At 48.2% G+C, this 22,745-nt stretch overlaps 3 protein-coding genes across 4 annotated transcripts in view; 1 reads left to right on the top strand and 2 right to left on the bottom strand.

Moving 5' to 3' along the window:
• The window catches only part of si:zfos-911d5.4 (uncharacterized), a 12,261-nt gene extending 7,074 nt beyond the window's left edge, over positions 1 to 5,187 (top strand). For both annotated transcript variants that reach the window (XM_060037542.1, XM_060037541.1), the window contains exon 7: positions 3,575 to 5,187. In XM_060037542.1, the coding sequence (XP_059893525.1) occupies positions 3,575 to 3,742 (168 nt within the window). In that variant the 3' untranslated portion in view covers positions 3,743 to 5,187. The remainder of the gene's footprint in view (positions 1 to 3,574) is intronic.
• A 7,392-nt stretch (positions 5,188 to 12,579) lies between these two features.
• On the bottom strand, positions 12,580 to 18,901 carry bub3 (BUB3 mitotic checkpoint protein). The gene is made up of 7 exons (XM_060037545.1): positions 18,679 to 18,901; positions 17,923 to 18,117; positions 17,455 to 17,524; positions 16,808 to 16,959; positions 16,084 to 16,242; positions 15,407 to 15,584; positions 12,580 to 13,956 (listed from the first exon to the last, which is right to left on the bottom strand). Exons 2-7 carry the CDS (start codon positions 18,115 to 18,117, stop codon positions 13,736 to 13,738), a joined length of 975 nt encoding a protein of 324 aa, XP_059893528.1. The 5' UTR covers positions 18,679 to 18,901; the 3' UTR covers positions 12,580 to 13,735.
• A 1,020-nt stretch (positions 18,902 to 19,921) lies between these two features.
• On the bottom strand, positions 19,922 to 22,490 carry LOC132446944 (homeobox protein HMX3-like). The gene is made up of 2 exons (XM_060037550.1): positions 21,737 to 22,490; positions 19,922 to 21,361 (listed from the first exon to the last, which is right to left on the bottom strand). The coding sequence occupies exons 1-2, from the start codon at positions 22,008 to 22,010 to the stop codon at positions 20,742 to 20,744; spliced, it is 894 nt and encodes a 297-aa protein (XP_059893533.1). The 5' UTR covers positions 22,011 to 22,490; the 3' UTR covers positions 19,922 to 20,741.
• Between the last annotated feature and the right edge of the window lie 255 nt (positions 22,491 to 22,745).

The following is a 22,745-nucleotide window of genomic DNA, read 5'->3' as shown; positions in this document are numbered from 1 at the left end:
CGGCGGGGAACAAAGAGCCGGCCTTCTGAAGCCGGCGTGCCGTAACGCTCACTGCGAGTTCACCTGAAACGAGGCACCCGTCGCTCCCAGCGAGGGACGCACCCGTCGCTCCAGCGAGGGACGCACCCCAACCCCCCCCCCTGCCCCCCCCCCCACCCCCCCATCTACCACCATCCCCACCCTCCCCCCCGCCCCCGCCCCCTCCCCAACTACACAGCCCCCCACTGAGATTCCTTCGGCTTCATCAAGGGCAGAACCTCTCAGATTGAAACGAGCGGAAATTACGCGCAGGTGGCGACACGTTCCTGGGCCATTAGTGGGTCCCGGGTCGTTAGTGAGACGCGTCGCATCTGTCACACCCGTCACACCCCTCGCTAGCGTGAGTCTGCAGAGCTGAGGAGGAAGAACGGACGTCCATGTTTAGAAACAATATTGTCAGGTCCTCGTCAACGCATTTGACGTTTACTTTGACTTAAAGGTGCAGTGTTAAGAATTGAGTGGTGAGTGGAGAGGGCTAGCACAACTGAATAGCCCCGCCCCTTGACTTTAGACTATTCAACTTAACTCTAAATGTTCAATTCAATCAATTGATAATGGGTTACATAATGCTCAACCATATGACCCAACCCGAACGCAGCCATCCCTCATCATCCCGGGGTGAGGAGTCGTTCCTCTAAGTTCACAGGAGAGCTGGGAGCCGACCCAGTAGAAAGATTTATGACTGTTGGTGGAGTAGGTGGGCAACACCTCGACTCATTGAGATGAGATGAGTGATGTGGACTGGTGATTTAGATGTCAACCCCCCCCCCCCCCTAGCATAGCAACCCCCCCCCAGCCCCCGACACAGAAAGTGAGAGAGGGAGCACGGAGACGACATGGTTAAATGAGCTCATGGACCCCTGTGTGACACCCCAACCCACACCCCCAGGCCCTCTCCTAGTCTGGAGTAGTATACATGTACACACACACATGCATGCACACGCAGACATGCTAGTGCATGCGCGCACACACACACACACACACAAACCCAGAGTTGTAAACACATCCGTACACACAGACGCATTACACTGACGTACACACACACCACACACCAGACACCAAATCTGGTGGTCTTGTAAACGTGTGAAACGGCGTTCACTTTGACAGAGCATCGTTCAGAGCGGTCTGTCGTGGAGTATGGATGTCGGTGTGAGACAGCGTTGGGGTGCATGGATCCATTTCAGCTCCTGTCTGGAACACAGCCGGAGAATAAAGGGTCAGGTTGGGACCCAGTCGACCTTCGGTTGACTTCTTTTTCCACGTTCGGCACCCAGAAAAAAAAAAAAAGACTTGAAATTCCTTTGGCGGAGGAATATAGTGGGACCGTCCCCTTCCCCGGGCCCCCAGGGGGACCATCCTCTACCCTTCACCGGAGCACACAGGCGGGCCCTCATCTTACCAACACAGGTATGCACCGGGAGATTACAGGCCCGTCGGACTCGGAAAGCCCCGCCCTGCCGCTCGGCACTTCAATCTCCCCGGCCCGGGACACGCGATACCTCTGATCCGCGTCCTCAGACACTCGTGTCCGGGTAGCTCTGGGCGGCCGACATGCAACGACGTATTCCCCTGAACGTGACTTGGCATTCCCACAGACGCCTTGAAAGGGGGGGGGGTATAGCCCCGCACACGGGCAGAGCGGACCACACAGAGCTCCGCCTCTCTCTCCTCTCGCGTACGACTTGTGCTTTGATTTGGTGCCAGGGACACGGTCTCACTGGGCGCCGTCCCTCCACCCCTCTCCTCTGGAGTGGTTGGTGGCACGGCGTTTAGGAGGAAGTGATTACAGCGAGATGTAATGTGTGGCGTACCTGCTTGTTCTTTTTGAAGTCGGATAAGAAAAGTAAAAAAAAGGGGGTTCTGCCGTCTTGTTTTCCTTCGTCTCCATTCCGTCCCGTCTCGTTCAAAGCGGCAGTATTTAAAATACGTATATAGAAGCATTCCGGTTTGCTTATCGGTCATTATCTCATTAAAAAGCTATTCTGTCTATATTTTTCCTCTCTCTTTTTTTCTTCCCTCTCTCACTTTCTTTCCCTTTCCCCTTGTGACTCCCTCGGTCTACACGCTAAATAATTACCACTAAAAGGATGCCCGCCGCAAAATTGCAGCAGCCTTTTGTTGCGGATAATAAGGTTAGCCGCGAGAGTGTGCAGGTGTTGCCGTGGGGGGGGGGGGCATTACCATCTTGATCATATCCATCGTTGGGGGTGGGAGGCACCACACTTCGCATCGGCCCCAGAGCCCACAAACCTTTTCACTATTAAAATGATCATGTTCAACAGCGGACAAAGAGAAGAGGGGACGACTCCAGAGTAGGGCTTTTTCTCCCACCTCCCGCGCTTATCTGGCTTTTGATGTCTCCGTAATAAAAGGCCTATTGGGCCGGAACAATGAGCGGCGAGATGGACAAGAGCTGATATACTGGGCCCCGACCGCCGCGGCCATTAACTAAAAGGCCGGGGCATTATGGAGGGACGGAGATGAAAGAACATAGGGGGGAGGAAATAAAGATTGAAAAATTGTCCGTGGCTAAGGAAAATGTGAAAAGACGTCTGCGTCGAGTTCTGTTATCCCGGCTCAATGCGGCGGCCCAGAGAGAGAGAGAAAGGGCGAGAGAGAAAGGGCGAGAGAGAGAGAGAGAGAGAGAGAGAGAGAGAGAGAGAGAGAGAGAGAGAGAGAGAGAGAGAGAGAGTGAGTTTGGCTATTCTTCGCCGGTGAATGTGGTTTGATTACCTTCACGGCTGAATCTGGTTACAGCCGTTATAATGGGATGGAAGCACGTCATGGAAACAAAAGGAAAACATGGTCAATTAAATTAAATGTCAAAGTTTGGGAATTTAAAAGCAGGGAGCATTTGTGTACGGATGCAGCCTGTTCCGAGCAATAATCGAAATATATATTTTTAGTCATTTGAAGGCTCATAATTACAACCGTTAAAAAGTAGCGAACATGACACAAGCACTACACATTTTCATTGAGTCGTTTAAGTTGCAGTCACGTCATGTTGACCACACCGCAGCAGCGATCAGCCTGCCGTTCGCCCGTTGCGTGTTGAGGATTGGGAGCCGGTCGATACACAGGAAGGGAGCCAGGGGCAGAAGCAACAGCTTGTCGACGCAGAGGTCAAAGGTGAAGGCCATGGCTGTCTGTCGGGGTCCAGACACGGGGTCAAGAGGTCTCAAGTCGGGGGTCATGACCCTGACTGAGACCCAATCAAAACAGGAACAGTGACCTCTTTGACGGAGGGAACCCAGGCCATTTTAAAGTGCGTACCATTAAGGCCCATTCCTTACCACAGCGACCGGGGATTGATTCCGGCCCGTGGTCCTTTGCTGCATGTCTGTCTTCCCCCCCCCCCCCCCCCATACCTTCCTGTCTTACCCTTTCTACAATAAAAATGATAAAACCCTCAAAAAAACCAGCAGCAAACCAATAAAGGAAAATAAAATATCCAACTCGAGTTCTTGCCCTGTGCTGTTTGGTTGAGTCTTGACTCCACCCTTCCATCTTCTCCGTCTCTCTCGGTCTCCTCCAGGTCACGGTGAGGATGTACAAGCGCGGCGCCCGTGGCTGGCTGGGCAAGACCCAGAGCGCCAGCGCCACCCTCCCCTCCGACACCCTGGTGCTGTTCAGACGCAGCGGGGAGGACACCGAGGCCAAGATCCCAGCCGGCACCATCCACAGCATCATCCTCAGCATCTGACCGCCACCCCCCCCCCCCCCCCAACCCCACCCCAGTCTATTCTCCCCCCCCCCCCCCCCCCCGGCTCAGAACTCCAGGAGTGTAGATGTTCATTGAAGGTTTTGCCTTATTCTCCGCTGAGACGATTATGAAGGGTTCTGTTCGCACACGGAATCGCGTAAACATACTCCATCGCCACACGTGTTCCGCGCACTCCACGGCAGACGGCCGCGCTCCCGCGGGTGTTATGTTAACGAGGACCGTTGAGGCAATTAAGCCGAATTAGCCTCCGATTGTTTTGAATGCTTAGGGCGTGCCCACACCCTTCACACCAGCCGTTAGTTATCCATTACGTCGTTCCGCCTGCGCCGCCGAAGCCAGCCGATGTTTGGAAGCGTTTTTTTTTTTAAGTCTTAATTGTGTCGGATTGTAATGTGACGAGGAGCAGGGGAAGTCATTGGTTGAAAGAGCCGTGATTGATGATCTGTTCAGAACGTCTTCAAAAGAGGTGCTTTATTAATATGCCAGGCCCTAACGAGGGGATAAGGACATGTTGAAGAGCGCCCTGGCTCAGTTATCAACAGCTGGCCCCCTTGGTAGCTTCAGCCACTCACTCTTGTATCAGTTATGCGGCGCATTGGGCTGTGCTAACAGCTAGCAGTTATGTTTAGCGTACCTGGCAGTGGGCAAAAATGGAGTTATTTCCATCAAGATATCGGAGCATTTTGCTAATCCAATAGAAAAGGCTTTCTGTTCGGATGCGTATCTGTGTGCATGGCAGCTCTCTACCTGAAACATCGTTAGGCTATACTCTGGGTCCTCAAGTTTTTTTTCCTAATGTCTGTTTACAAATTTGCCCGAGGTGCCAATCTCTGGCAATTGTGGAGAACACCACTCCCCACATCTGACCACCGGACAGGGTGATTCTCTGTGTTTTTAGAGGTTTGCAGGTTAGGCATAGGCTACTCTTCCCAGAAGGCCACTTTCGGCCAAGAGGACACTCTTTTAGCCATAACTTTGTTGGGTTGAGTGGTGTTATTGCTTATCAGGAGGACTTACTCTAACTCTTTCTCACAATCTAGGTGTATGATTGCACCTAATACGTTTACGTATGGACTATTGCCCAAACTTTACATTAGAGTGGTCTCAGGAAATGCATTCTGGAGCCATCAGTCCACAACTTGTCTTTTATAGAGGGGGTAATGGGATTTTCTTCAGGGTTTGGTTATTGAAGTGGCCTCGCATCACAGCGACCTGGTGCACTCTTTTTAAACAGTGAAGGTTTAAGGCTCAGGGGTATTTAAGTCAAAGTGGGTTAGGGTTAGAGACTTTTGTAACCACTCTAGATTGTGTTTTCTCATGCATGTTGGTTTCATTTTGTTGACATACCTTTTTTACCGACATATTGTAGTCACTTTGTGCAAGTTTGTGTTATTTGCCTTTCAAAATAAAACTATTGAATGCAACGATTTGAGTCATTATATGGATGGTTGGATTCTACATTCTAGAAGGTAAATCTTCTAGAATGTTCCAAAATGTAGAATGTCTTTGAATGTTGATCCTAGAAAGTAAACCTTCTAGAATGTTCATTCTAGAAGGTAAACCTTATAGAATCTTCGGAAACCACGACAACCCAACGCATAACCTGTAGCTCTGCGTTGCCCTCCCCCACCCACGCAGCAGTTGGAACACATTTCCATCGAGTCGTCCTGGTTTCCCCCGTAAGATTCTAGTAGGTTTCCGCGGCCTCAACGAGCCAACGTGGCTGCTGGCTGGATAAAGCCTATGAAGGTCTCCCTTATCTGAACATATCTTGTGTCTCAGCGATAGTCTTATTAAAGGTGTGTGCGCTTGTAGGCTAAAACGACAACAAGGGAGACATGGCGGTTGGGGGGGACGGGGGGGACGGGACGACAAAGGGGACTCTGTGGGGTTATGTTTGGGCTACTGGGAAGCGGGGGGATCGGAGCGGTAATGTTCATGGGGACCCGACCAGAACATAAAGTAAGACGGTAAACCGATCCCGTGCGCGACTCCTTCCGGATGTGGGATCAATGAGGGTTCTGTCGGAGCGGGAACCCGCTGGGTATCGGGTTCCGGTTCAGTGAAACCCCACGAAACACGGCGTTTGTGTTTTTTTTCAACATGAAGGCACGTTTCCACAGAGACTAAAGCCGAGCGACCAGCTCAACAACAGGTTAGGCTTGATGGTGAGCTCCCCCCACCCATGGCCTGCTGGGGTGGATGGATGTAAGGAAGTAATCGGCCGACAAGGTCGCCCTGCGTGGTTTGTCCGGTCAGCGGAGACAACAGAAGGTCATGACCCCCTTGTTGGGGCCAGGTGTCCAACTTTGACCCCTGGACAGCAGAGCATTCTGCACCTCGCTCTAGGGTTTCAAGGCCAGGTCATCGTGTGACCTTTCTCCGTTAGACTGGACACTCGGGACTGGAAGCAGCAGAGACTAAGATCTCTCCGTGGAGCCGACACAGGAAACTGCCGTTTATAATTTATTCGCTGCTACTTTTGATTGTTGAGTATTCTCAGCAGCACTCGTAAGTCCCTTTGGATAAAAACGTCTGCTAAATGACTGCATGTAAATGAAAGAGAAAGCGTCCCGATTAGCGACATCTACACTCTTTTAATAGTCTCCATACACTAAATGCTCCGAACAAGGTTAAGGTCAACATGCTCTTCTTGGCGGTAAATTAGATATGGGATTCGCCGAGAACAGGCCTGTGTTATCTCTGAAGAGCCCTAGAGGAGAAATTGTGTTGTTCTACGACTTTAACCTTCTACAGTAAATGTTGTGCTTCCACGTGTGCTTGAGAAACCGAGAGAGAAAGACGATTGCGCCCCCTCATAAATAATATGGAAGCAGAAGCATTCAGTCCGGTACTTGCCATGCATGTAACTTGTGTGAAAACAGCTTTGCAATCTCATATGGTTATTATTGTATAACGCCACTGTTCATTTCTAGTTGCTTTTTTAAAGGATTTTTTATGTTATAAAGATCTTTGTTGAAATTATGATTTAAGCCTGTAACTCAACTCACTCATGGAGTTTATGTCCATACTTTACTCTGGATTTAGCAAACCATTTGTTATGAACGTCACCATTTGTTAGCAACGCATTTCTGAGATTTCATCTACCTATTTCAAGCTGGTGGTGGTTAAATTCCTACGGTTGGTTAAGTTGAGAACGGGAATAGAACGAGACGTTTTTGTCCCCTCTTTAACATTTTCCATTTCAAGGAAGCCTATTGAAAAGCACAATAAGGAAACTATAAAAATATATGTTTATGTAATAAAGAAAGCCATGGAGACGTAGTGGGGATGACAGGGTAAAATATACCTAATTTCTGTACTTTAACTAAAATAAGACATCAAGACAACCCTGGATGTGGAGCCCTGGCAGCGAGGAAGGGGGTCTGAATGACCGTAGGCCTACTTGAGGGAGACCTACGAGGCAACAAAAGGAAGAATGCAAGTGAAAGACACGAAAGGCTCCATTCCAATTACCACTGAAAAGGGGCCCTGGGCTGGGCCTTTTCGTGCCTCCCTTCCCTGTGAGGCGCTATTGAAAGAGATAGGCGTACGTTTTAGCGGTAGGGGAGAAGCTAGCGCCGCCAGTCAAGCGGATCGCTTCATGTCTGCAGGTGTCGAGTGTTCAGTTTCACTAAGGAAAGGCTCTAAACTATCCGATACCAAGTATATGAAGACAATATAAAATCGTTACCCGTTTGTTCTTTAAGGAAACTTGATTAACCCTCCCTTTAAACAAACTCTGAGCGTTTTACGGTAGCCTAGCAAAACCGTTTGCTAAAAATCAACTGATGCCGACAGGATTTCTTTCCTGGCTGTTGAATAGCACCTTTTTTATTTTACCTTTTCACTGGCACTGACGTAGCTCTTTCTGTCTCTCTCTCTCTCCGTCTCCCTCTCGCACCCTCTCGGTCTCTCTCTCTGTCCCCCCTCTCTGTCTCCCTCTTCCCCTCTGTCTCCCTCTCTTTCTCTCCCTCTCTCTGTGTGTCTCCCTCCCCCTCTGTCTCTCTCTCTGTCTGGGTGTGTCTCCCTCTCCCTATCTGTGTGTGTGTGTGTGTCTCCCTCTCTCTCTGGTTCTCACTTCATAATACAATGTATATTTAGTTTTATACTTACGAACAACCATCCTCTTTCCCAAATAGCTTCAATAACACATTCCCCTGACCTCTGGCACACAACGCGCCTTCCTCAAAAAAGAGTAAATGACAGGAGGCAGACCATAAGCAAGGTATGATGATCAATAGATAAACATGAGGGCTGCGTTCAACGCTCCTAGTATGGCTGTAGAACTGACCCCCCCCCCCCCCACACACACACCCCCATCTGGAGGTCTGCTGCCTGCCACAGACATGGAAAACAAATGGAGTGGCCCCGGGCACAGGCCATCAATTATAACATAATGTGTGGATGATGATGAATATACCCCCGGCCCCTCTGTGTTACCGACGTCACGCACACATAAACACCATTAGGTAAACGCATCGATCGCTTTCGCTCGCATTAGTTTACTTCGCTTGCCGTTGAATCGACGGGGAAACATTCTATTCCACCCCATTGGAACCCGAGATGTAAATAACGACCGATAATCAAAGGCTGTGAATGACGGTGGCTCTGTTCGTTCGCATTGATTTCTGCTCCGTTCAGGCTTGTCATGAGCTGTGTGGTTAGATGATTACTCTGCTGGCCGAGTGCACTTTGTGAAGGACAAATGCCTAATGTATCGTCACTGGTAAAGGCCTAACCACAAAGAGCATGACCGCAATTATTGGTTTTTAATTTACGGCATTTGTAGTTTTAAATAAGAGGAGAATCAACATCATTATGTAAAGCGGTTAACATTTTACCCATAAAATGTACCTTTTTGTTTAACTCGTACAATAATAATGATATAAAGAGGCATTTTTCGCAAATCAATGTCATCCCAGATTAAACTCATCGTAAAAACACCTTTCGCTCCTCCTCCACCAGGTAGGGCCGTCCCGGGTGTTCCAGCTCCTCCACCAGGTAGGGCCGTCCCGGGTGTTCCAGCTCCCCTACACCCAGTAGTGCTCCCAAAGTCTTTAGTTTCCGGTCCCGTAGAGCCGTGTGACCAGTGATTGTCTCTTTCACAAATGTCAATGAACACAAACAGCACCAATGAATCCAGTCCATGGGCATCACGTATAGTCATGCGATACTGAAAAGAAAGCCATTGCTAAAGACCGTTGCTAATACACTGTATGTAATGCGCTGCATCGTTTAGCATCTGTTATTAGGAAGCGGACCAGACAATGAATGCACTGCAATCTCGTTTATTTGATGATAACCACAAGTCGCTTTGAACTGACCGGGAGTATTCATATCTGCTTTTACTCCCGGTCACTGAAACTAGTTTAGGTTAAATGGGTGTACTTCGGGAGCGGGGAATTCGGTCAGTAAGTGCCTGTGGAGCAGGCTGAAATGGAGACAACGTCGTCAGCGGTGATCTGGCCGTCGGCGCCCGGCGGCGGAGGCAACCCGAGCCTCAAAGACGCACAGGTGCATTAGTTCTGCTAGGCTAACCGTGAACGCTAATTGCAGGAAGGACAAACTGTAGCCCTGTGGTCATGAACCCATTAAATAACACGCAGGATCTAATATCTACACACAGGAGCGCTAGGCCGGACAAAGGGGGCCGCTCGGCCTGTCACTTTAAATAGGGATAACAAGTCACTGTTGAGCATGGAGCATGGAGCACCACCCCCCCCCCCCCCCCCCACCCCCATGGACCTATACCCCCCGCCCCGTTTTGGACTTGGATGACCATATAAAGAAGCTGCCTGTCACTCAAGACGTTGAAGGTAAATTGTTGACAATGCAACTGTTCTTGTGTTGTCAATTGGAATTTGTGGGTTAGGGACGATGGGATGGGGGGGGATTGGGGGGGTTCTTGTCACACTGAGAACCGGTCGGTTTGCTCTGTGAAGAAAATGAAAAGGTTATGATTCAAGTGGGCCGCTTGTCATTTGCCCCCCCCCCCCCACCTCCCGATCGGAAACAGGACTCCCGACCACAGTCTTAAATAACATAGAAACAGATTAGTTTACATCGAAACAGACAGCAAGCATTTTGAAGTATTGTTCCCGACGACAAACCGAAAGTACTTAGGGTTGTAAACCAAACCTGGTGTTTTGTGGTCGCTGCTGCTATTGACCGGGGCCACTTGGACCATGTGCCCACCTGAATACCAAACAAGACATCATTCATTCATAATTCATCTATGTAATTAACGTCATTAATTATGGTGACAATAGCAGTCAAACGACTTTATTCCCTATCGCTATTGTTGATCCTCTCTGAGCTGTTGATACATTTACAATGCCCTGCTGAACTGCACTCAAGGTACTTAGTAAATGTCAAAGTAAGAAGTAAATTTGCTCAATCCGATTTTTTAGCAAATCAGCCTCAAAAGGGAACGCAATTTAAATATCTAAAATACCTACTCGGTGTGATGCAGAGTAGGTATTTGATATGCTGCACGACCATGCGTCAATCAAACCTTGGTCAAGGTCCGGTCCAAACCCAACGACCCCGACCTGAGCCCGGACGTTTGATTTACAATCCTGTGTTTCCCAGGTGACCCCCCCCCCCTCCCCTCCCCTCCTCAAGGATACAGGCAGACCCCCGCTGGCCGCCTGTCTGCCTGCCAGGAGATGGATGGTAGGGGTTGTGAAACCCAGAGCAGGGCCTGGAGCCTCTCGCTGTCTAATCAGCCGCTAATGTGGCTACACCTCTCCCGTGGAGTCGCCTCGAACAGCATTCCCCAGACAGGCGGTGGGCGTACGGAGCAGGAGTCGGTGCTTACATTTGTCTCACTGCTACTCCCTTTTGACTTTCCTTTCATTCCCCCCCCCCCCCCCCCATTCACGTAAAAAAAATCAGTTATTACAACTCGTGAGTCGACGGTTACACGCCCTCGATTGATTTATATTCCTTTTCTGGTTGTGGTTCCTGTTTAATGTGCAGCATACCCAAACAATGTCACACATCATCCGAAATATAGTAATCTTCCTTTCAGTAGGCCTTCAGTACAGATCCCCCCCCATAACGTTAACCGTGCCATCGTCATCTGATCTCGACAGCGACACGGGGAGAACATAATATCCAGATAAAAACGTAAAAAAAGATGGGAGTCAATATAGTAACCGATTGCCCATCATGTGATTTCCTCCATTAGGACGTGAAGAATACCCAGGCGGATAGGATGTCTCTGGGAAGGTGGAGGCCGCGATGCTGAGGGAGCCCGAGAGCCTCTTGTGGTCGGCTTGGATGAGCGGGACGAGGGCTGTGGCGGCCGGAGACAACCCCTCCGATGGTCGTTTGCGGGTTTCACATGGAGCCGACCCGTCTCCCAACACCTCTGGAGGCGGGAAACCAGAGACGAGCCGCGCGGCCGCGGTCGAGTCTGCGGGGAAGCGCAGCCGAGAGACGGCCCCCGACACGAGAGACATGTCGGGGCGGTGTCTTTTAGCGTATTTTAACCAGAATATTCTTATTTCAAATTCCAGAATGACTTGAATACTCGTCCAAAACGCAAGGCACGTGTAATCCCATTCATGCCACGCCATTCACCTCGCCGTGAGCGAGACGGAACCAAAAACACACACGCAGCCCTAATTGTTTAAATGCATCTGACAAATGGGTGAGCCATCATGATTTACCTCCCACCGCTCTCCAGGATGAACCGCTATCTGTAGCAGAGAGGAGGGGGGAAGAGGCCCAGCAGGTCTCATGCTCACTCAAGGAACTCAATTTTCCAATTTAGTGGAAGCCAAAGATGACAGGAAACAAGTTAATTTACCGTATACCCCAGCCGCTCTGCGTCCGCGGCACGGGGCCGTAATTGCTCTACAAAATGAATGCCATTTCATATTAAGCTGCGAGTCTGAGTCCCGATGTCAAAGTCTGACTCATTATCAGCAATCATGGGAATTAGTGACATAATTTAACCAAACGAAGAAATCATTTCCAGGATGCTGCAGAGGCAGATAGAAACCATTAGAAAAATTGGAGCTCAAATGGAATAATTGACGTGTCCGTCTTCTGCGCTACTTTTACTGAAGGGCTTGGAGATTGCATTAGCCGCCATTGACAATCTGAACTGAGAAAAAACGCACCACTTAGTGTTTTTGCCGAGGCGCTGTCTTGTGTTGGCTGTCCCCATTCACATAATACACCCTGCAAAAAACCAACAAAGAATGAGGCTCTGGGTTTTATCAATGCTGTCCCCACAGTAACAAATCAGCCAAACCGGGAGTCATGATTTATAAGGAAACGCAGCTAAATAAAAGGGTTATCCGTAAGGAGTAAATAAATAATGCATGCTATGCCAGTATGCACACATGAGGGGGTATTACAGTCAAGACAGATTAGTTTCTCCTCTACAATAAAAGGGAGAAAAAAGGGGCAAACAATGCCCTGTAGTAATTACTTAAAGGGAACATTTCCCCGCTACAGGCTGTGATCCCGGTTCAGTGGGGCTTTGCCCGCTCCAATATCCCCCTAATATAATATCTGGTTCAGTGACACTGATGTCTATCAGCATGAGGTCAACGTCTGGGGGTGAGACAGCAGCCCCGGGCGAAACGGGTGGATCATCGCCTTCTCACAACACGTCGTCAAGACAACGCTCCCTCTCTCTCCTGCCCGGACACATCCTCCCCTCTCATCTCTCCCCCCTCCCATCTCTCCCCCCTCCCATCTCCCCCCCCCCCCCCCTCGAATGTTCATGTTCGAGCCAGAGCCCAACAGCAGTGATGAATGACTGAAGAATAGGCAGAGCGAGTTTTAACTTTTTTTTTTTTTTTTTTTTTACACATTTTATTATAAATCCATCACGTAGAAAACGCGCCTTTTTTTCCGTTGGGTCGGGGGTCAACGTGAGGCTTCAGTTATCTCCGTTAAAAGGAGGAGAAACGAATAAAAACACACGCACATGAAGGACAGCGACATCAGACTAGGGGAAATCAGGTTGAAGAGAAAAGTCTACGTTAAAACATTTTACAAACAGGAAGAAAGGCAGGAGGAGATGAGGGACAGGAGACCGGGGAGAACTGTACACACAAGCTTCAAAATGGCCAAAGGAGGGGGACATGTGGACCAGAACAACCTTACCAACAGTAGAGTTCAGCGTGCATGTTGGGGAACCATTGCGGGAGGAATTATCAGAGGAACCATGAAATCTTTACACGGTCGAAAACACAAACCATACAACGGTGGTAACACCAGGAAACAACGCTTTGCTTTCCTCTCAACTTGAATGCATTTAGGCCAAAATTGAGTGGGACCGGTTGGCTTTAAAAAAAAAAGGTAGTATGAAGAAAACCAAACTGAGTTTGGTGCAGGAGTCTGCTAACCATCCATCATGAATAAACATCTTCACGCACAAGCCGAGAAGTTCAACTCAAAATGTACCAACATTCACAACAATAATTCAGTATGAGAAGAAGCCTAAATGCAGATATTCCAACACTAGTAAAGTATTATTTCCCTTGCACGCGTGTGTGGGGGAGTGTATCGGGGAGTGCGCGTCTTTCAATTGCTCTGGTTGTTGGAAGAGCGAGAGGGCCTGTGCAGATCATGATGCTGCGGCCCTTCCGCTCACTCTATATTCTAATACGAGGAGGCTACTGCTTCATACGCCAACATCAGCTCCGTTCCCGCTCAAAAGTGGGCCCATCAACCTAAACTCTCACAAGGACAATTTGTACAAATGGAAAAAGAAAATCCAACTTTCCCGCAATTTTTCTCAACGGAATGTCGCTGACGATGCGAACGATCCCAAAAAGGCGTATGATGCAGTACTCCTGTATTAGAAAACAGCCACACCTGATTGGTTTGTGGTTCCCCGTTAAGCAACGCGGACGCGTTGCTTAACGGGGAACCACAAACAAGTCAAGTGTGGCCGTTATCCACACCAAGCCCAAGTGAGGCTGACTTCGGGGAGCGTCCGCCTCACTTGGGCTTAGTCTCCGCGTCTGTGACCTGCCGGATGAACACGGCGTCCTCGGGGTGGCTGATGTCGCCCTGCTCCTGCATGTAGGACGAGGCGATGGCGAGCAGGCTGCCGTCGTTGCTGAAGGCCAGCGAGGCGATGCTGGTGGGGTAGCGGTGGAACTGGCAGAGGCGCTTCTTGTTCAACGGGTCCCAGATGTTCACGAAGCCGTCCGAGCCGCCTGGGGGGAGGGGGGGAGGGGGAGAAGAGTACAGACTCGGGGTGAGCTCGACCCTCTGCTGTGACACATGGCCTGGAACCGGGAAACCTCAGCGTACTCTAAACGGCTGGTGGGTAACCCTTAAGGTGACCTTACAAATTTGTCGGTAGGTTTGTCATCATGTCACTCATTGCGGTCTTAGCTAACCCGAGATTGGAGGGTCTATGTTGGAACTGACATGGGTACACAGTAGGGGTGTAACGGTACACGCATTTGTACCGAACCGTCACGGTATAGGCACTTCAGTGCGGTTACAGAGGTGTACCGCGGTACGTGAATGTGGCGTACATAGCGTTATTATGGCGAATGTAAAAGGCTTGCTTTGTGATGCGGAATTTAAAACATGAAGTCAGGGTTCCACCCGGACCATTTAGCCCAAGTATACTACTCGGGTTACTCAATAGATAAATAAATAGCGATCTGAACTATGAACCGTACCGTGACTTAAAAACAGAGGTGCGTACCGAACCGTGACTTTTGTGTACCGTTACACCCCTAGTACACAGTCTGAAATGATGAAGCATACTCGCAAGAAAGAGGTTTCCGTCAACTCAACCCCCCGCAGTACTGACACGGTGAGAGGTGGGACGTAAACTCAAGACCCCCGCAGTACTGACAGGCTGAGAGGTGGGACGTAAACTCAACCCCCCGCAGTACTGACACGGTGAGAGGTGGGACGTAAACTCAACCCCCCGCAGTACTGACACGGTGAGAGGTGGGACGTAAACTCAACCCCCCGCAGTACTGACACGGTGAGACGTAAACTCAACCCCCCGCAGTACTGACACGGTGAGAGGTGGGACGTAAACTCAACCCCCCGCAGTACTGACACGGTGAGACGTAAACTCAACCCCCCGCAGTACTGACACGGTGAGAGGTGGGACGTAAACTCAAGACCCCCGCAGTACTGACACGGTGAGATAGGTGGGACGTAAACTCAACCCCCCGCAGTACTGACACGGTGAGAGGTGGGACGTAAACTCAAACCCCCCGCAGTACTGACACGGTGAGATAGGTGGGACGTAAACTCAACCCCCCGCAGTACTGACACGGTGAGAGGTGGGACGTAAACTCAACCCCCCGCAGTACTGACACGGTGAGACGTAAACTCAACCCCCCGCAGTACTGACACGGTGAGAGGTGGGACGTAAACTCAACCCCCCGCAGTACTGACACGGTGAGAGGTGGGACGTAAACTCAACCCCCCGCAGTACTGACACGGTGAGAGGTGGGACGTAAACTCAACCCCCCGCAGTACTGACAGGGTGAGATAGGTGGGACGTAAACTCAACCCCCCGCAGTACTGACACGGTGAGAGGTGGGACGTAAACTCAACCCCCCGCAGTACTGACACGGTGAGACGTAAACTCAAGACCCCCGCAGTACTGCCAGGCTGAGAGGCGAGACGTACCAGTGGCGAAGGTGTTGTGGGTGCCGTGGAAGGAGATGGCGTTGACGGGGTAGACGTGCTCGATGCCGTTCTCCTTCAGCCGGTGGCACTTGAAGGCGTACTTCTTCTTCTGCACCTCCGGACTGGGGTCCAGGTACTCCACCGCCACGCGACCCTCGATGGAGCTCAGCGCGAAGCCCTGGAGACGAGGAACACAGCGCTTAGTGAACATTCACTGTTCAGTGGACGTACAACGTTTAGTGAATTTACAGCATAGATAAACAAGGTCTCAACCAGGGAGGTACAAACATGTTGCATCTCATCCAGAGTCAGCGTTCACTCATTATCTCATTATGAAAGCCACGTTGTATTTCTTCAGAGCGGGACATATCTTTACCCATAGTGTGTGCCTTTCCTTTCCACAGTCGCTTTGTTATGTTACGGTTGATAAAAGTTCCTTGATCGGTCTCTGAAGCAGAGTAAAGACCAAGTGGCGTTGGACAGTGACAAAGAGAACCTAACTGTTAACATCGTGTCCCGTCTTCACTCAAATTGGGATCTCACACATTCAACCGTCGTTGGTTCTTTATTACATTCAGTACCCCCACCCGGGTAGGGTTTAGAAACAAGATGGACGACATGGCCCTACGTAGACCATGCTAGCATAGGGATATCGAATGGTGTCGATGGTCATGTACCTGTTTGTTGGGGAAGGCTCTGATACAGCGGGTCTGGTACTTGAGGCTGGACTCCCGGCGCTGCAGAACGTAGCCCATGTTCCTCAGATCCCACACCAGCACCCTCCTCCCAGCCGTTCCTACGATCAGTCTGTCCCTGGCCACCGACAGCGTGTACACCTGGACACAGAGACGATGGCAGAGCCCCGACGTGAGTCCCCATGGAGGATTTTGAGGACTGTTATTCAAGCACTTCTGGAAATGATCAACGTCGCCCCAAATACTTTATTATTTTATTTTTTTACATTTATTAGACGTTACCACTACACCCTCCTTAATTATAAAATCAGTTATTGTGATGAAGAAACATCGTGGAAAAATACTGACAGTAACTTAGATTACCACTTTAGAAAAACAAAAAGGCACAAGGATACTGTAGGTGGCATTAGCTCATGAATAGCTTTAGAATAAATTAAAATCGTAGGGGAAACCCTGATTCACGATATCAGCTGCCCTTACCATTTTTGGTGGACTACGATTTATGATTAAAAAAAGTGAAGCATGATAGGATCATGATCAGGATCCTCAATTATGAATTACGATAAGGATACATAAATTGATTTGTACAAACCCTACAGGCATATACTGCTCCGTCAACGTCGGTAGAGCGGTCGGAATTGTACAGTGCACCAGCGCAGACGTTCTCTAAACGATTGCGTTGTAGAGCTTTCATTCAAGACAATACCTTTTCCGGTTGAGTGAAGGTCCCCGCGTTGCAGGGCGTTCTCGGGTCCCACAGGCGCACCGACCGGTCCCAGCTCCCCGTTACCATGACGTTGACCTCCGGACAGTACTCCACACAGCGGATGGGGGCGTCGTGAGTTCCAACAATCGTATCTGTTCGGGGGAGCGGTGTGAGAACTGTGAGCACTTGACCTCAGCAGTCCAATGCATTTTAAAAGCAGCACGTTGACTAGGGGTGTTACGGTTCAATACATGAACGGTTCCTTTGGTTTAAAATATGACCCCTGCCGACTCTTCTAATCTGCTGGATATAGACTGTGTCCAGGCCAGGTGTATCAGCATGAATCAACAGGAACCACCGTACTATATGTTAACTGGAGACGGCACAATTTTGGACTTAAAATAACCAGCATCGAAAAAGAGCAGAGCATGGCTAATGCTATATCTCAACTGAAATACGAGAGATTTCGACAAAAATTGTCAAAATAGAAATCGATATATCGAAAATCTAACAAAAAGTCAGATGCTGATTGACTTATGGGAAAAGTCCCGGTCTTTAAATAACAAACTGTTCCCGGTTGGAATAGGGAAATATGGGGCTAGGTCTAGGCCTTCCGTTCACTTGGCCAAGGGATGTGGCGAACTTACCTTGATCCGTGTTCAGGTCGTGGGTTTTTAACTGTGCATCCAAACCTCCACTCCAAGAATGAGTGGGATCCTGTAAAACAATATTGTTGATGTCAATTTGTCGACCATTGTCTTTAACATCAACGGTCACGACAACAGTTAAATGGTGAATGGGGAGAGCGTTGAGCAAAACGATTCCCATGCCACATTCCTTTTTGTACAAGTTTAGATTACAGTGTTGCTCGTCTATGTAACGCAACAGTAACGCACACAAGGATAACGCTTTTAACCGAAGCGACTTACAATATGTCGATCTGTCAGAAGAAAGAAACAATAAATCGACGTCGCTACAGTAAGGATGTTCATAGAACCAAGCACTATTTTTAAGTGCCGGGGCGTACAATATAAAATAAGTGCGTACGTTCCCCAACCGGGACCGGGCCAACACCGGATCACTTAACATGGCGAGATTGTATGGTTAGGTCTTACATAGAAAGCACAGTCCAGGACTGGATCTGAGTGTTTGTACTTCATCCGCATGGAGTTGGCGGCGACATCGTAGAGGCGGACCGTGCAGTCCCACGAAGACACCAGGAGGAACTGGGCCGTGCTGGGGCTGAACTTGACAGCGGAGATGGTGTCCTCCGGGCCCTGGTTCAGCTTGTACTCAATGCAACCCGTCATCTGTTAAGAGCAGAGCAGAAAAACGAAAGTTGGACACAACCGCTGATAACACCCGTCAGAGTTGACACACACTGGTTCTGTCTAACCTACTCATACAGCACTGAGGCCGGCTTCATCATCGGCGGTCCCATCACGTATGCAACCAGTAATAATTGCATGTGTTACGATATCTGATGATATATGTTCCCCATCTTATTTTAGGAACAATCCCCGCGCCTCTCAAGGACAAGGGTCCGTAATCTGGGGTAAATTGCAAAATAAACAATGATCACTCTGGCTAAAAACGTATTATTGAAACGCTATATACGGATGGTGTCGCTTGCTACGATGGTTGAATGGTTGGACAATCGCTTCAACAGTGCCATTACAACACAATCATGTGCATATGATCTTGTGTTTTGTAGGAATATAACCCGCTATGTGTACATAGTTCTGGGCTGGGTTCATTCAGAGAGCAGAGCCAGCCTACCGTTAGTACCCCCGCCGGTGCTTGCTAGCATCGGCATGGCCGACTTGAAGCTAACATGTGTTATAAAGTCGTATTTACGACAACATACTCACCGCTCTGGGTTCTTGTCACCGCAATCCAAACCTTTATCACGTTAACAACAACAGAAAACCGAGTTCGTGTGCAGAATTTAATCGGCAACGTTACTGAGTTAGCTAAGATAAGCTAACGGGCTAGCGTGTAGCTTCCTGTGATTTTTCAACACAAGTGGTTAGAGCGCTTCCAGCGAGGGCGGTGATTGGTGCAGACGAATGAGCGCGGTTCCCGCTTTCGTTTGATTGGTTACATTTCGTGACGTGGTGAGATTTATGTTGTGGTTGTCTCGCGAGAACGAGACAACCTTCTTCTTCTTCTCCTGTCGCGCGCTGCCTCTGCGCAGAACATTATTTCCATACACTACAGCACAGCCGCCCGTCAATGCACTGCGTTGTTTTATAGGCCTATTCACACGTTGACTTATTATTATCTTACATTTAAATCGGACTATCCAAACACAGCATTTAGAACAAGTAACAGTCGATACACATGTTGGTGGATTAGGTTATAGCGTGCTCACATAGGTTTAGCCTAACGAATAAATAAATAAGACATTTTGGGATTTATTTGGTGAATATATATCATATGGTTGGAGATTGTGGCCTATTATATGTAATGAATATATATCCCCAATATCCCCAGCCTATTTAAAAAAGATACAGGCTAGCCTTGGCTTCTTTAAATGTTACGCAAATAATCAAGAAGTATCCACATTTATCCTAAAAAAAAATAGGCCTACAAGTATTCACATCTACCCCTCAATCATTTGAATCATTTCATGAAATAACTTTGAGAAAGATAGCATATGGTTGCCTTTATTGGCCTTAATAGTCAATGCGGTGGAAAAATGTTGGTTCATCCTAAATTGTGATTACGTTAGGTCCTACATTTATTCGTTCAAAGAAGCCGAAGTCGGTTGACGGTTGCGACAATAACAAAAGCATAAGGGTTCAAAGATAAAAGTGCATTTTTTCTGATTTCTTAATTATTGATTCCTTAACTTGGACTATAAAAGCATCTATTGAGGACAGAATTTTACGTTTTTAGCACATAACGCATGAATACATCCAAATTGCTCGTTTTTTTTTTAATCATTGAGACTTCATGTATGCATGCAATATACCTGCATTTTTTATTTAGGCGAGACTCAGAAGATTATCATGAGCCTTTTCTTTAACGATAGGGCTCAATATAGGCCTAATGGATCGCATCCTTGGAAAGCAGCAATGCCATTAAGACAATAAATACACAACTCCATCATGACGAAAAGCCTTCATTTTATATAAATCCCAACTTTTTCTGTAAATAAAGAACCATATTTAACAAGTGCGAGCATTTCTACAATACAAGTATACAATGTTAATGAATAACTCATACAAACAGTGGTTGATATTTGGCTTTTTCATGGCTTAAATTACGCTATAAATTACAGTGACATTTCTTTCAAAATGAATGGCCTATTAGGCGATAGGGCTTATACCTGCAGCTTTTTGGAACGCATTAATGAAAATGATTGTCCGTGTGTGTGTGTGTGTGTGTGTGTGTGTGTGTGTGTGTGTGTGTGTGTGTGTGTGTGTGTGTGTGTGTGTGTGTGTGTGTGTGTGTGTGTGTGTGTGTGTGTGTGTGTGTGTGTGTGTGTGTGTGTGGGAGAGAGATTTGAGTGAGAGAATGGAATTATGCGCGCAATAAGCGAACAATATTGCACAATATTGTAAAGTATCAAATATATCCACATTTCTGTCCAAACACTGACACACATTTTTTTCTATAAAATACATATTAACATGGAACTCTATGTAAAACAACATTATCTTCTGCTTCAAATAAGATTAGGCACACTGAAATGTAGCATTATCTTACAAAGCATTTCCTTATAATATCAATTTTACATTCAATTTGAACATAGGGCTTTAAGTCACAATATAATAATAGTATAGGAATAATAATAATAATAATAATAATAATAATAATAATAATAATAATGTATATTCATGAAATCCACAAATAATACTAAATAATTTTCTGCAAGTTTCTATGAATTTCCAAAAAGAAAAGAACTGCGATAAACAACCACCGGGACCTAGACGGGCCTGAGCAAGGGGCCGGACGTCACGATGGGGTGGGAATAGTACATCGGGTGCGGAAACGACAGGAGCGACTGGCCGCTCGGGGAGTTTCCTGCGGAGCTCCCAGTCTCGGAGCCTCCGTTGTCGTGGTACAAGATGGGCACACGCACGATCCTCTGGGCCGTGGCGTGGCTCAGACTGACTGCCTCCAGCTCGGCCGCCAGCTGCCTCTTCCACTTGTTCCTCCGGTTCTGGAACCAGATCTTCACCTGGGTCTCTGTGAGGTGCAGCGAGGCCGCCAATCCGGCCCGCTCGGAGCTGCTCAGGTAGCGCTTCAGGTCAAAGGTGGACTCCAGCTGGAACACCTGGCTCCTGGAGAACACGGTGCGCGTTTTCTTCTTCCGGCAAGCTTTCTTGTCCGAGTCATCGTCTAGGTTCTTCCAGTCCCCCCCCCGCGTGCCGTCGTGTTTGGGGTCTTCGGTGTCGCTCTCCTCCAGGACAATGTCTTCTGTGGTGCTTTTGTCGTCCTCGTCCTCTTTGAGATCAGGTTCACTTTTGTGGAGGAGGATAGCCGGGGAGTGTCGCTCCCTGGCCGGCGGCGAGTCTCGAACACCGCATCTCTCTGAGAGGCCTACTGCATGGGGGTCAGACACAAAGATACTCAGATGAGTATGACAGCTTTTTTTTTTTATAGCTTTCTGGATGAAAGGTATTAAATAAGATCCATGCAGATCCATTTAAATGAATCATAAGCCGAGACATAACCTTTAGGCTGCAGGCTATTGATGCTTCATTATTGGGGATGCGATCAATCAGCCAGACATTTGTTAGTTAAAGCAACTATAAAAGGCAACATAACGGAATGCACCACTACAACAAAACCCAACTATCCTTATTATGATGATTGATTATGACAGTCTTGATGATAGGTTTGATTTGCTTTTCGATTGTTTTTTATATAGATATATTTTACAAATCCCCTATAAATAGAGAATTCTCCTGACTGTACCTGAGGTTCTGAGGTGGCCCATGGCGCCCAGGGTGTAGGGGTTCCACCAGGCGGAGGCTGCTAGTCCGACCCGCTGAGACGGGAACTCAAACCGGGGAAAAGTTAGGTCTCCGATCCGGGAGAAGATGCTCCCTTCGAATAGTCCCCTGGAGGGTGGCGGGAACGTCCTGGGCTTGGCGGGCTTGTTGTCGATGTTGAGGAGGTTCTTGATGGAGAAAGGCGACTCCTTGACGTGAAGCGGCACCGTCTCTTGCGCGCGGGGGTCTGCCATCATCCTTCAATCCGCATCACCATTGAAAGTCCTTTACGAATACAAACCGTAGTGTGTCGATGTTTGCGCGGGTCGCGTTCACATGTGGTCTGTGAAAGAGTTTAAAAATGGTCCTTCCTATATTAAAATAAAAAGCGCGTCAAATGGCAAGAAGAGTTTGGAGCGATCCAAAGCAGAGATCAATGCGTCAAAGTGGGGCTCGATTGTAAACGATGAAATAAACATGGTACCTAAGTTAAATGCGCTAAATCTCTGCCATCGGGCAGGTAGGACGGCAAATAGGATTTGAGATGTAACAGAGCGAAGGCAGGAAGGAGATATGACCAGAATAGACTCAGAGGAAAGGCCCTATACACGTTTTGGCTTCCAGCTGAACAACATGGACTCATCAATCAACCAATTAGATTAAAGAGACAAATGGCGCATGGTTTTACCCCATGCACAACCCACAATCACCTGTCACTCAAACATCTCTCTCTCTCTCTCTCTCTCTCTCTCTCTCTCTCTCTCTCTCTCTCTCTCTCTCTCCACTCCCACTTTCTCCCCCCCCCCCTCTCTCTCTCTCTGAAGTTACTTTAGATTTGCATTGCGCACGCATATTAAATAGAGATGTCAAGACATGGTTTCACAATAATTTGTTCCTAAAATGCTACATGAAACTATTATTCTGCTATTGCTCTCTCAGAATTAAACAGGTGGCTCTCAAATGCTGAAATATTGTTCAATCAGACCATAGAC

Source organism: Gadus macrocephalus, chromosome 18 (genome assembly GCF_031168955.1).
Source record: "Gadus macrocephalus chromosome 18, ASM3116895v1".
In the NCBI taxonomy this organism is placed as follows: domain Eukaryota; kingdom Metazoa; phylum Chordata; class Actinopteri; order Gadiformes; family Gadidae; genus Gadus; species Gadus macrocephalus.
This window is presented reverse-complemented; position numbering and strand designations above follow the sequence as displayed.

Bases quoted from the DNA above. Each gene is read 5' to 3' on its own strand.
- LOC132446944 (XM_060037550.1), bottom strand. From the start codon at position 22,010: ATGATGGCAGACCCCCGCGCGCAAGAGACGGTGCCGCTTCACGTCAAG. The intron at 21,362-21,736 runs GTACAGTCAGGA...ACCCCCATGCAG, and splicing joins GGGCCACCTCAGAACCTCAG to TAGGCCTCTCAGAGAGATGC.
- bub3 (XM_060037545.1), bottom strand. From the start codon at position 18,117: ATGACGGGTTGCATTGAGTACAAGCTGAACCAGGGCCCGGAGGACACC. The intron at 16,243-16,807 runs GTATTGTCTTGA...CTCTGTGTCCAG, and splicing joins CCTTCACTCAACCGGAAAAG to GTGTACACGCTGTCGGTGGC. The intron at 13,957-15,406 runs GTACGTCTCGCC...CCCTCCCCCCAG, and splicing joins CCACAACACCTTCGCCACTG to GCGGCTCGGACGGCTTCGTG.